At 39.6% G+C, this 12491-nt stretch overlaps 2 protein-coding genes across 2 annotated transcripts; one reads left to right on the top strand and one right to left on the bottom strand.

Annotated features, from left to right (window-relative positions):
* Positions 1–231: 231 nt before the first annotated feature.
* On the top strand, positions 232–1188 carry LOC120876674 (olfactory receptor 51H1-like). The gene has a single exon (XM_040258646.1). It carries the CDS (start codon positions 232–234, stop codon positions 1186–1188), a length of 957 nt encoding a protein of 318 aa, XP_040114580.1.
* Positions 1189–9140: 7952 nt separating this feature from the next.
* LOC120876673 (olfactory receptor 51H1) lies at positions 9141–10091 on the bottom strand. Its single transcript, XM_040258645.1, has one exon. The coding sequence runs from the start codon at positions 10089–10091 to the stop codon at positions 9141–9143; it is 951 nt and encodes a 316-aa protein (XP_040114579.1).
* Positions 10092–12491: the final 2400 nt, after the last annotated feature.

Genomic DNA, 12491 nt, shown 5'->3' with positions numbered 1-12491 from the left:
ACTTGGTAAAACTTTTTCATTGGGACAGTAGAAGTTTCCTCCACAGGATATATCTTGGAAGAGTAATTTCAGGGACTCAGCCCTCTCTTAAACTCTCTCACCCATGTAAAAATAAAATGGTTCTGCTCTGAGGAAGATCAGATTCTAATATATTGTTAATACTTGTCACTGTATTCTTAGGAAGACACACATCAGGATCTCAAAATTTCCTTTCTGTGTTACATTGACTTCATGGCAGATAATAACCACTCTCACTTCCAACACCTCTACTTTGTCTTAGCTGGAATTCCAGGGCTTGAACTAAAGTATTACTGGATGGCATTCCCACTGGGTGCTATATATGTCATTGCCCTCTTTGGCAATGGTGTCATCATCTCTACCATCAAGTCCGAACTGTCCCTGCACATCCCCATGTATTTCTTTCTGTGTATGCTGGCACTGGCAGACACGGGACTTGCCCTTTGTACTATGCCCTCCATGCTAGGCATATTTTGGTTTAACTACAAGTCCATCGCCTTTGATGCCTGCCTTGTTCAGATGTACTTCATCCATACCTTCTCAGCCATTGAGTCTGGCGTGCTGGTGGCCATGGCCTTTGATCGGGTTGTGGCAATCTGGAAACCCCTCAGGTATGGCACCATCCTCACCAATGGCATGGTCTGCAGAACAGGGGCCGTCATCTTGACAAGAGCCATCTGTGTGGTCTTCCCGGTGCCTTTCCTCGTCAAGCGGCTCCCCTTCTACCACTCCAATATCCTCTCCTACTCCTTCTGCCTCCACCAGGATGTCATGAGCCTTGCCTGTGCCAGCATCCGGGTCAACAGTCTCTACGGCCTCATTGCGGTTATCTTCACCAAGGGTTCTGACTCCCTCTCCATCCTCCTCTCCTATGCATTCATATTTCGAACAGTGATGGCCATTGCCTCAGGGGAGGGCCGGCTGAAGGCACTCAACACCTGTGTTTCCCACGTCTGTGCTGTTCTCATCTTCTACGTGCCACTCATTGGGGTGTCTGTCATTCATCGTTTTGGAAAGCACCTTTCACCACTGACCCATGCCCTCATGGCTAATGCCTATCTTCTTATTCCCCCTGTGCTAAACCCCATCGTCTATACTATGAAGACCAAAGAGATACGGAGGAAGCTCATCCAGATATTTGTTCCAGCCAAGGTCACTGCAGAGGGTTAGGGTCTGCCAGTTTAAGAGAGGAAAAATCTCTTCTGTAAAGGCTCAATTATGACTATGAAAAACTAGTTGTTATTTTTTTCACATTTTCGGTGTGATTTGAATTGGACAGAGATATTTCCCTGCTCTCAGAACGTACTTTCCTCTTCCTGTACCAAATCGTCCTTTGTGCAGTATATAAAGAGTGGTATTTATAAGAACTGTTCCATGTACTTTCCCGTGGCCTTGCATTAGAGTTGGCCCATAAAAAATGGAAGGGGAATATTACTAATTCCATTCTGTAATAACTCTTTTGAGTAGAAATAAGCCACAAGCCTAATGTCTTTTAAATTAAAGATCATTGAGTTGATTTAACATTCTAGCTCAAGAGTTAGGAATGGCCTCTATTAGCTTAATAGGGGAGAAATGAACTATACTCATTAAATAATAAGAGAACACCTGGGGATAATACCTTGCTAAATAAAACATGGATTAGAAAGATGGTTAAATTTTAGGATTAAGAATATAAATGTGTATAATTGAGCAGGGGCCAACCACATTGTATAATTGAGATCAACAGATGAAGGGTGAGTTTTAACTCTCCCATGTGTGACATTGGCTGTTCCCTTCCCTACCTCTAATGGCAATTTCTTCATTTTGAAGCTGGAAATATTATCACTTAACAAGCAGTGTGGTTATGAAATTAAATTTAATCATATAAGGACAAGTATTTGTAAACTATGAAGAGTTGTGCAACTATAGGAAGTGTTCAAGAATATTGAATGTAAGAAAATAAAAGTACTTACAGACTGTCCACTAAGCAAAAGACAGTACCAGAGCCTTTTACATGATGTCATATTGGATAACTACAGCATCCCTATGGGGGACAGTGTTGTATGCTGTTTCCAAAGCAGTTCATGTGTTGGCCAAGGCTCAGTCAGGCAGATTTTCTGGGGAATGTTGAACTATCTATATTGTGGGAGACAGATAAAATGGGTTGGGCAGGGTGGGGATGACACTCAGGGTAGAAGGTTAAAGAATTACTACAGATTTAATGTGAAGACAAAGTATCAGATTGGTCAAAACATTAATTTGGATTTATCTGTAAGATGTTATGGAAAAACCCAAATAAACATTTTGGCCAACTCAATATATGAAGAAGAAGAACAAAAGCACGCATATACAATGTGTACTAATGAGCGACTTACGTTATTTTACATGATCTACATGACTTTTGCTCAAGTTTTTATTTGACTTTTAAAAATAACCCAGAGGGATGGTATGAGGAGGGAGATGGGGGGGGGGCGGGTTCAGGAGTGGGAACTTATGTACACCCGTGGTGGATTCATGTTGATGTATGGCAAAACCAATACAGTAATGTAAAGAAAATAAAAGAAAGAAAGAAAAAAGAAAGAAAAAGAAAAAAAAATCTAACACAAAAGATTCTTTGTGTCTTTCATGGTATGTAGTTACCTATTACTCAAATCAGTAGCTACTTTATAAGTCTGTCAGAACAGACACCAGCCTAGCTAAGACAAATTTAATAATACTGTGTATAAGATAGCTTATTTCCATTTTAATATTGCTTTCAGGTTCACCAGTCTTTCTGAATTAATTTTAGATATGTTCACAACAAATATTTTTCTTAAATCTATAAAAAACAAAGGCACATTGCTGACATTTAATAAAATGAGTATGAAATATCATTTAAACCTTCTGGGATATGTGGGGAGACTTGAGTCCTATCCCCTCTGGAAGGGCTTGCTAAGAGTTCACCAATACTATCACAGTCCTGAGCTTGGAACAGGAATTGCTAGGGGTTATTGTTAAGAAGGGATTTCCCTGGTGACTTGGTAAAGAATCTCTGTGCAGTGCAGGAAATCTGGGTTCAATCACTGGGTTGGGAAGAGCCCCTGGAAAAGGAAATGGCAACCCACTCCACTATTCTTGCCTGGGAAATCCCACAGACAGAGGAGCCTGGAGGGCTACAGTCCATGGGGTTGCAAGTCAGATTTGACTTAGTAACTAAACCACCACCAATACCATTGTTAAAAAAGATAGGTCTCTATTTGCTTGTTCCAATATGAGAGCAAAGGTCCTAGTAGCAGTGCAGTGACCAATATCCTTGAGATGAGCAAATCTCTTTGAGGACCTTCAGCTCTTGGTTCTTTTCACTCAGTGCAGTGCTTGACATTTAATCGATGCACCAAATTTCTAAATCACACTCTACATTTCAGAGACAGGTGGAAATGCTCTCCATAACTGTCGTCTTTGGTGCTGTAAATACTTAAAAGCCGACCCCAGAAACAAGTGTATTGGTGAAGGAGTTTTTGAGTTTCCCTCTTCTAGTTTGTGTCTCCTTCACATTTCTCCTTTAAAGATGAAGATGATGATTGCCGCAGCAACTGCAGCATCAGCAGTAATAGTAATACGTGCAATACCATCTACTAAATAAGAACCACAATAACGGGTATTTTAGGTATGGTCTCATTACTCCCAGATCAACTCTACAAGTGAATATATTGAGAGGAAGGGCTTGGGTTTAAATCCTGACTGTGCCACTTGCCATCTGTGTAATATGGATAAGATACCTAATTTATTCAATGCTAATTGTTCTAATCCACAAAATCAGGACAAGACTAGTGCTTATTTTATAGAGTTATAAAGATTAAAGGAGTTAATGGATGTAAATTCCCAGGGCCTAGAAATAATGAGCATTCAATAAATGTCAGTTGGTATTATTATTTTTTATTAAAATGAAATATACTAAAGTGTAGAGGGTTTGTATAGCTTGATCAAGTTCACACAGCAATAAAATAGAAGAGCTACAATTTGAAAACACATCTAGCTCTCAAATCCATGCTGATTCCTACTGGGTCTCATTTGTACCCTCTCCCTCATATTCTTAATGTCCTCTCCCTGGTGTCATGAGGAAAGAACTGTGTAATCTCCATACAAAAGAGGAAGTATAATCTGGTCTCTCACAATAATAAGATTTTCATTCCAAAAGATAGATCAAGGAGAAAAACTAAAGAAGGGGGTGATCCACTACAACACTATTGAAATAAACACTATTGTTGACCTACAACAACACCTACACCAGAAGCATGTACTGGTGCTTGTCTGGGAACGGTCTAGTATGTATCTGAGTGATGAGGCAAGTACAGAGAGGGAGAGCATTTGAAAATCAGCATAACAGTTTGACTTTGCAGTGACACCGAAGAACACAGTTTTGTGTACAAACTCAAAACAATAAAGTTGTATTTCTTCCAGGTAAACTGGAAAAATAAACAAAACTCACAGTTAATTTACCACATACAGCTTGAGAAACACAGATTTATTTAAAAAGAAGGGAGGCTATTTCATTTTCTTTCAGTCAGTTGAGTTACCTGTAGTTATTTTAGGCACAGAGCTGCACAATAAAAATAATGAAACCAACACTGGTTTCATTTAGTGTCATGACTGGACCCTCAAGCCTAAATTCATAGGGCCACACAATGTAATTTCAATTTCTCTCTCTTTACCACTTTCAGGAATCTAAATAGACTACAACTTCCCTTTACAATGTTAAAAAGCCTGAGTTCTGCTCTTTGCAATGTTGGAAAACAGCACAGAGTAGCTCCAATTTTATCTGAAGTCTTTCATACTGGCTTCTATCTCAGCTCTCATTTCTCAAGGTCTCAGGGTCAGCTTTTCTTAAGACTGAAAAAAGGTTTCATGCAATAATAGCATGAGACCAAGTCTCCTGGCTAAGAAGTGTATCTAAAACAGGCACAGGTAATAAACTTGGTCATATATTCCAGCTATGTTTTTCTAAGATATCTTCTTTTAAGATGTGAAGTGAAGTGAAGTCGCTCAGTCATGTCCGCCTCCCCATGGGCTGTAGCCTACCAGCATCCTCCCATGGGATTTTCCAGGCAAGAGTACTGGAGTGGGTTGCCATTTCCTTCTCCAGAGGATCTTCCCCACCCAGGGATCAAACTCAGGTCTCCCACATTGTAGGCAGACGCTTTACCGTCTGAACCACATATTGTCTCCTGTGCTGGTTGTTTTCTTCCCCCTGAGAAACGTTCCCCCTCATTTCATATCACCTCCAAATTCTGAGGTGATTCATGTTTTCCATTTAGATAGCATCTGTCTATATTGAGGCCTTGGATGATTGCATTCTGCACAAACTAACAATTCTCAATTAATTTTGTAACATTGAAAATGTAAACTCCAAGTCAAACTTGAAAATTTATTCTGACTCTGTCTCTATTTCTGGTTTCATCTTGGCAAGATGCAAATATGTATCTTACATTTGTAAGAGGACTAAACTAGAGTGATTACCATGGACATGGATGTTTGTGTGCTCAATCCCTCAATCATGTCTGACTCTGCAACCCCATGGACTGTAGCCCACAAGGCTCCTCTGTCCATGGATTTTTCTAGGCAAGAGTATTAGAGTGGGTTGGCATTTCCTCCTCCAGGGAGTCTTCCTGACCCAGAGACTGGACCCATATTCTTGTGTCTCCTGCATTGACAGGTGGATTCTTCACCACTATGCCACCTGGGAAGCAAACATGGATGGCAGAGGCAAATGAATCAAAGACAGAAGGACAGTTTCCAGATATGTGCCTGTATGTTTTTGAATGTTACATGAATGGAGAATTTATACCTTCAAAGAAATGAAAAGTGATTATTGTGGGGAAAAGCAAGAGTTAAATATGGCTTGTGTGAGATGGAGGTATACAGAAAACTCCATGTAGAGATTGTGCAAAGGTATTTAAAAATTAAGACTTCGATCTTAAGAGAGGGGGAGGAGAAGGAGAGGGAAAGAAAGATGCATGTGGGCTCTATTTTAAAGCTGTTAGCATGACTGGTATCATGAAGAAAGAAATTTACCGAGGTTACTGAATGGCAAGGGGAGAACTTGGAGAAATACTCACATCATGTGTGAGAGGAAGATGTGAAGGGGGGTAGGCTAGGAAACAAAGAAGGTGAAAGTAGAAGAGTGCCATGAAACCAGAAAGAAGACTAAAAGGGAGGGGACTGTAAATATTTATAATCTACTCAAATACATCAAGTTGAAGGAGGATTTAGGGGAAACATTTGACTTGCTATTTCAGAATAAATCTGAGCCATGGGAACAGCTTTCATCTAACAATGGAAACCAAGTTAGACTGCAGGAGCTAGAAAAGAGAGTGTACAGTGAGGATGTGGAGTTTGTGTGTGTATTGCCAGTAACAAAAATTAGACTTTTGATCTTGCCACTACATGGCTCCATCAGAGAATCAAAGATAAATGGGCACTTTCTCCTAATTGCCTCTGTTATTGCAGTATTTGAACACTGTAAACATAATCCATGGTGGTTGGCTTTTATCTCTAATTTAAGGATTTCAAGTTTTGGTTATGTAATTGTTTAAGAAAAAAAAGACACTTGTTAATATGTTTTTTAATGAATTAATTTATTTTAATTGAGGCTAATTATTTTACAATATTATAGTGGTTTTTGCTGTACATTGATATGTTTATATTTTATGTTTATTCAGTCAAATATTGTATATAGGCACACTTTACTAACTTGTATATGACAACACATTAAGAAAAATAAACATTTTTTAAAGATGAGATAAATTTAACTGAAAATAAAAGATCTGCTATTTTCTCCTTATAGGCCAATTGACTATAATGTGCTTTGTTTGGGATTCATGTTTTCCATTTAGATAGCATCTGTCTATAGTGAGGCCTTGGATGATGTTTGCATTCTGCACAAACTAACAAATCTCAAGGAATTTTGTAACATTGAAAATGTAAACTCCAAATCAGTCTTGCAAATTTAGTCTGACTCAGTCTCTCTTTATTTTCTTGGGCTCCAAAATCACTGCAGATGGTGACTGCAGCCATGAAATTAAAAGACGCTTACTCCTTGGAAAAAAAAGCTCTGATCAACCTAGACAGCATATTTAAAAAGCAGAGACATTATTTTGTCAACAAAGGTCCATCTAGTCAAATCTACGGTTTTTCCAGTAGTCATATGGATGTGAGAGTTGGACTATAGAGAAAGCTGAGTGCCAAAGAATTGATGCTTTTGAACTGAGATGTTGGAGAAGACTCTTGAGAGTCCCTTGGACTGCCAGGAGATCAAATCAGTCATTCCTAAAGGGAATCAGTCATTCATTGGTAGAACTGATGCTGAAGCTGAAGCTCACAATACTTTTGTCACCTGATGAGAAGAACTGACTCATTGGAAAAGACCATGATGCTGGGAAAGATTGAAGGCAGGAGCAGAAGGGGACAAGAGAGGATGAGATGGCTGGATGGCATCACTGACTCGATGGACATGAGTTTGAGCAAACTCTGGGAGTTGGTGATGGACAGGGAGGCCTGGTGTGCCACAGTCTATGGGGTCACAAAGAGTCAGACACAACTGTGCCACTGAACTGAACTGACCTGAAATAATGTTTCTGTAATATTGATTACTAACATCTCTCACACATCACATCTTAGCATCACTGGTTCTTTCCCTCTCCCTCAAGTTTTCTTGTAAGTCTAGAAAACCCTGAGACATGTGTCAAGTCTCAATTTACAGGTTTTAGAATCAATAGATCTAAACTCAAATCGAGTTCTTCCGCTTAGAAGCTGTATGATTTTGAGTAAGTTACTTAACTTCTTTAAACCTCATTTCCTCATGTATAAAATGTGATAACATTATTCTCAAAGATTATTGGGAGAATTCACTGAGAGAATATATAAAGGCAACTAAAACTACTGGTATAGCAAATTAAATGTGATGTTGTAATGTAATACCTACTTGACTTGTATACATATTTCCTTGCAGAGAAATATGCCAGAAACTGTGCAGAAAGTTGGTGCACTTTTCTCTGTGTCTTCAGGGACCAGAAGGCTTCCCAGGTGGAACAATGGTAAAGAATCTGCCTGCCAATGCAGGAGATTCAGGAGACTTGGGTTTGATCCCTGGATTAGGAAGATTCCCCTGGAGCAGGGAATGGCAATCCACTCCAGTATTCTTGCCTGGAAAATTCCATGGACCGAGGAGCCTGGTGGGCTACAGTTCATGGGGTCACAAAGAGTTGGATACAACTGAGTGATTGAACCCACATGAGGGTCCAGCATCATGACTGGCATTTCATTAGTGTTAAATGTACATCTGTTTAATAATTCATCCCTCTAGCAACTTGACAGTGTAATGATTAACAAAATACATACAGCATGTATGAGCTTCAGCACAAAGACACATTACCTTTGACATACTCATCCCCACACATGGGTACCCTGCTTTTTTAAACTTTCCAGTGCTGCAAATGTTCACTTGTCCTTATACAAAGCACGGCAGTACTTTGATAAAGTTTCGCTGGGTCCTTTGTACACAGCAAAATAGAGTTCACTCCTGCTGGGTTTAAAGGGTAAAGGCAGAGCACCTGTTATTCTACTAAATATGTGACTGAAAACTAGAACTGTAAAGAAGTAATAACCCTTAAATGAAAAGGCACACATTGAGTAACCACACATGTGTTTGTTTTAATTTTAACATAGGCACTCTTTACCCAATAAACATTGAAACAGCAAAATAAATGCTGTTTGATTATGGAACAGTTTTCTTTCCCCATATTAAGAAAAAATATCTCTGACTTTTCAGCAGTGCTATAGAGCATTTTGAATCTTTCCTTATCTAATTATTTAATTAATAACTATAGAGCAATATTACTTAACATTATATGAATAAACACCCAAAAGTGTTACCTGGATAAACAGGTGATGATTCAGAGAAGAACAATTATATTAATTACATTAGATTTTTCAAGTAATACCAGATATCAAAAAATATGTATTCCAAAATGGAGCATGTACAGAACAAGAAAGATTTCACCTACAAGCCTTGCCCACTTTTGATTTTCCCAGATGTGCATAATTTGACTGCATTACAGTTGCTCAAAATGCTACTTATTCTCCATATTACATTTGATTCCACTACCCTAGACCCTGTTCTTTCTCCTCTGGAACACATGGATGATCCTCCTCCGTATCTGCTTGGTTTTCACACTATAGACAACAGGGTTTAGTAAAGGAGGCAGTAACAGATAGGTATTGGCCATGAATGTGTGTACTACTGGTGACTGATGTTTCCCAAACCTGTGGATTATGGTGACACCAATGAGAGGAACATAAAAAAGGAGCACAGCACAGATGTGGGAGAGGCAGGTGTTGAGCGCTTTGAGCCTTTCAGCTCTGGAAGCGATACCCAGTACTGTCTTCAGGATGAGCACATAAGAAAAGAGAATGATGAGGGCATCAAACCCCAGAGTGAAGATGACCACTATGAGGCCATAGAGGCTGTTGACACGAGTGCTGGCACAGGCTAACTGCATTGCATCTTGGTGGAGACAGTACGAATGAGACAAGACATTGGAATGGCAGAAGGGTAGCCGCTTTATAAGAAAGGGCACAGGGAAGACCATGCAGACTGCCCGGATGATGACAGCTATTCCAATCTTGCCAATGATGCCATGGGTGAGGATGGAAGCATAGTGCAGTGGGTGTCGGATGGCCACAAATCTGTCGAAGGCCATAGACACTAATACTCCTGATTCTACCTCTCCAAAACTGTGGATGAAGAACATCTGTGTGATGCATGCATCAAAGGGAACCTCAGGGGCGTTAAACCAGAAGACGCTGAGCATGGAGGGCAGGGTAGACATGGAGAGACCAACATCAGTCAGAGCCAAAATAGAGAGGAAGTAGTACATAGGCTCATGGAGACTCTGATCTACCTTGATGATGGCTAGGACGGTACCATTTCCCAGGAGAGTCATGGTGTAGAGAAATCCCAGGGGAAAAGCCATCCATGGGTTTTTATCTGGCATATCCGGGATACCTGTCAACATGAAGCTATGGTGGTTGACATGTGATGAGCTAGTGTTCATCATGATGTTCTTGCCACTGATTGCGGCTGGACTGTCCCACCTGGCTTCCAGCTCCTAAATTGAAAAAAGGTTTTTAGATAGGTAAATGGCTTTATGGATGTAGAAGTGGAATAACAGAGGGGGAAACTATGTTTAAATTAGTGTCTGAGAGGTTTCTGCATCTTTTTACTTCTTAGATAATAATCACATGCGATGACCTCCACTCACTTGAATTTAATTTGCTTATCTTAAAAAGGGAGATAAGATGAAACAACTAGTGTTTAGACGAAGAAAATTTTGATATCTTCCTTTAACAGCACTGAATATTTGGCAGAAAAGAAGCAACAACATCCAAGGACCTAATAGCATTGAGAATTTTGCTAAATAATCAAAGAACAGAACTCACAGTATCATCACCACAAACACACCTACACAAAATTTCATCATCATCCAAACCTAGATCCCTCATCTATATAAATCCATGTGTATGCATACACATATATATGTATACATATGCATATATTCTCTTACACACACATATATATGTGTGTGTATATTCTTGCACATGCCTAAATATCTATTTCACTGTTTCTATAATGGTGGCTAAGCGGTAAAGAATCTTCCTGCCAATTTGGGTTCAGTCTCTTGGTCAGGAAGATGCCCCAGAGTAGGAAATGGCAAACCGCTCCAGTATTCTTGCCTGAAAAATTCTATGGACAGAGGAGCCTGGTGGAGTTCATTCCTGGGGTCACAAAGAGTCAGACAGGACTGAACCACTGAGCACATACATACATTTGTAAATAGACACATTAGTAGACATAACTATTCAAATTAATCTTCACAAGTTTTAACTTTTAAGTTTCCATAACCTCATTTTAAAATATCAAGGGATAAAGAATAAGGGCTATCGACCCAGAAACAACCACATATATGATATGAGAGTAGCCATTCACAAAATCTTTATCTCAAGAGTCTTCTAACACTCCAAAAACCTGAGGCCATTCTTGAAACCTCATCTTTCATTAAACCAAACTTAATGAATTTCAAATTTGTCTCCAAAACATACAAAATCATTATTTCCTTTCTTCCTTTTGTGTAGTCAAAAATAGCATAGTTCATTTCTCGCAGGCACCCTAACTTATCATCCTCCACCCATGAGTGCCCTCTTTCAAAAATTCCTTTCTGCAGTCAGAATGCACTTTGAATATTTAGAAAATTATTTATTCACCCAAAGCAAAAGGTCTCTCAAGATCTTCTATTGTACCTAGAACAGAGTCTTAAATCTTTATCATTTCCTTCAGTCACAGCACAATTCAGCCCATGTCTACCTCTCTAGTGCCAATTCACACCATTCCCCACCCCTCCCCCCACTTTGGTCTCTTCAATCCAGCCAAATTTACAGTCTTTAAGTTCCTGGATCTCACTAAGAAACTTCCAGATATGGGATTTCACATGTTTCCTTCCTGTTTCTTGTGCTTCCTCCACCTTCTATAAAGTTCCTCTTTGCCTAATCAAAGCCTATCTATCCTCAAATAGAAAGAAAAAGTGAAAGAAAGTGAAGTCGCTCAGTCATGTCCTAATCTTTACAACCCGGTGGACTGTAACCTACCTGGCTCCTCCGTCCATGGGATTCTCCAGGCAAGAATACTGGAGTGGGGTGCTATTTCCTTCTCCAGGGGATCTTCCCAACTCAGGGATCCAACCTGGGTCTCCCGCATTGCAGGGAGACATTTTACCCTCTGAGCCACCAGGGAGGCCCAAATAATAATCCTTCTCAAATAAGCGTTTTCCAATTCTCATAAGAGTTTAAGACTCCTCAGTACATAGTTTTCATATTCTTCTTATAAGTAAATACAGTTAATTAAACATTACATAGATATTTGTTTAGTGTCTATCTCTCCTACTAGGAATTAAACTTCCTGAAGGAAAGGACTCTGTTTATCACCTAAAAGATCATATGCTGGGCTTCCCTGGCGGCTCAGTGATAAAGATTCCACCTGCCAATGCAGGAGAAACGGGTTTGATCCCTGATCCCAAAAGATCCCACATGCCACAGAGCAACTACACCTGTGCACCACAACTATTGAACCTGTGCTGTATACAGTCCACAAGGTTGCATAAAGTGGGACCCATGTGCCAAGAGCCAGTGATCAAGCCACAGTAAGAGAAGCCACTGCATTGAGAAGCCTAGACACCGTAACTAGAGAGTAGCCTCTGCTCACTGCAACTAGAGAAAACCTGCAAGCAGCAACGAAGACCTAGTGGAAGCAAAAATAAATAAATGAATAAAAATTTAAAAGAACATATGCCAAGCATATGCTAGCTTTCTGTAGGTGTTGAATGAAGGAATGAAATCAAGAATAAATGAATATGGACGATGAAATATCATTCTTTTCAGATATTTTACAAACTCTCAAATTCCTC

The sequence above is a fragment of the Oryx dammah genome, unplaced genomic scaffold (assembly GCF_014754425.2).
Source record: "Oryx dammah isolate SB20612 unplaced genomic scaffold, SCBI_Odam_1.1 HiC_scaffold_17, whole genome shotgun sequence".
Taxonomy (NCBI): Eukaryota; Metazoa; Chordata; class Mammalia; order Artiodactyla; family Bovidae; genus Oryx; species Oryx dammah.
The sequence above is the reverse complement of the archived record's forward strand: the minus strand, read 5'-3'. Positions and strand labels throughout refer to the sequence as shown.

What these genes read in the sequence shown, in the direction of transcription:
- LOC120876674 (XM_040258646.1), top strand. Translation starts at nt 232, where the DNA reads ATGGCAGATAATAACCACTCTCACTTCCAACACCTCTACTTTGTCTTA.
- LOC120876673 (XM_040258645.1), bottom strand. Translation starts at nt 10,091, where the DNA reads ATGATGAACACTAGCTCATCACATGTCAACCACCATAGCTTCATGTTG.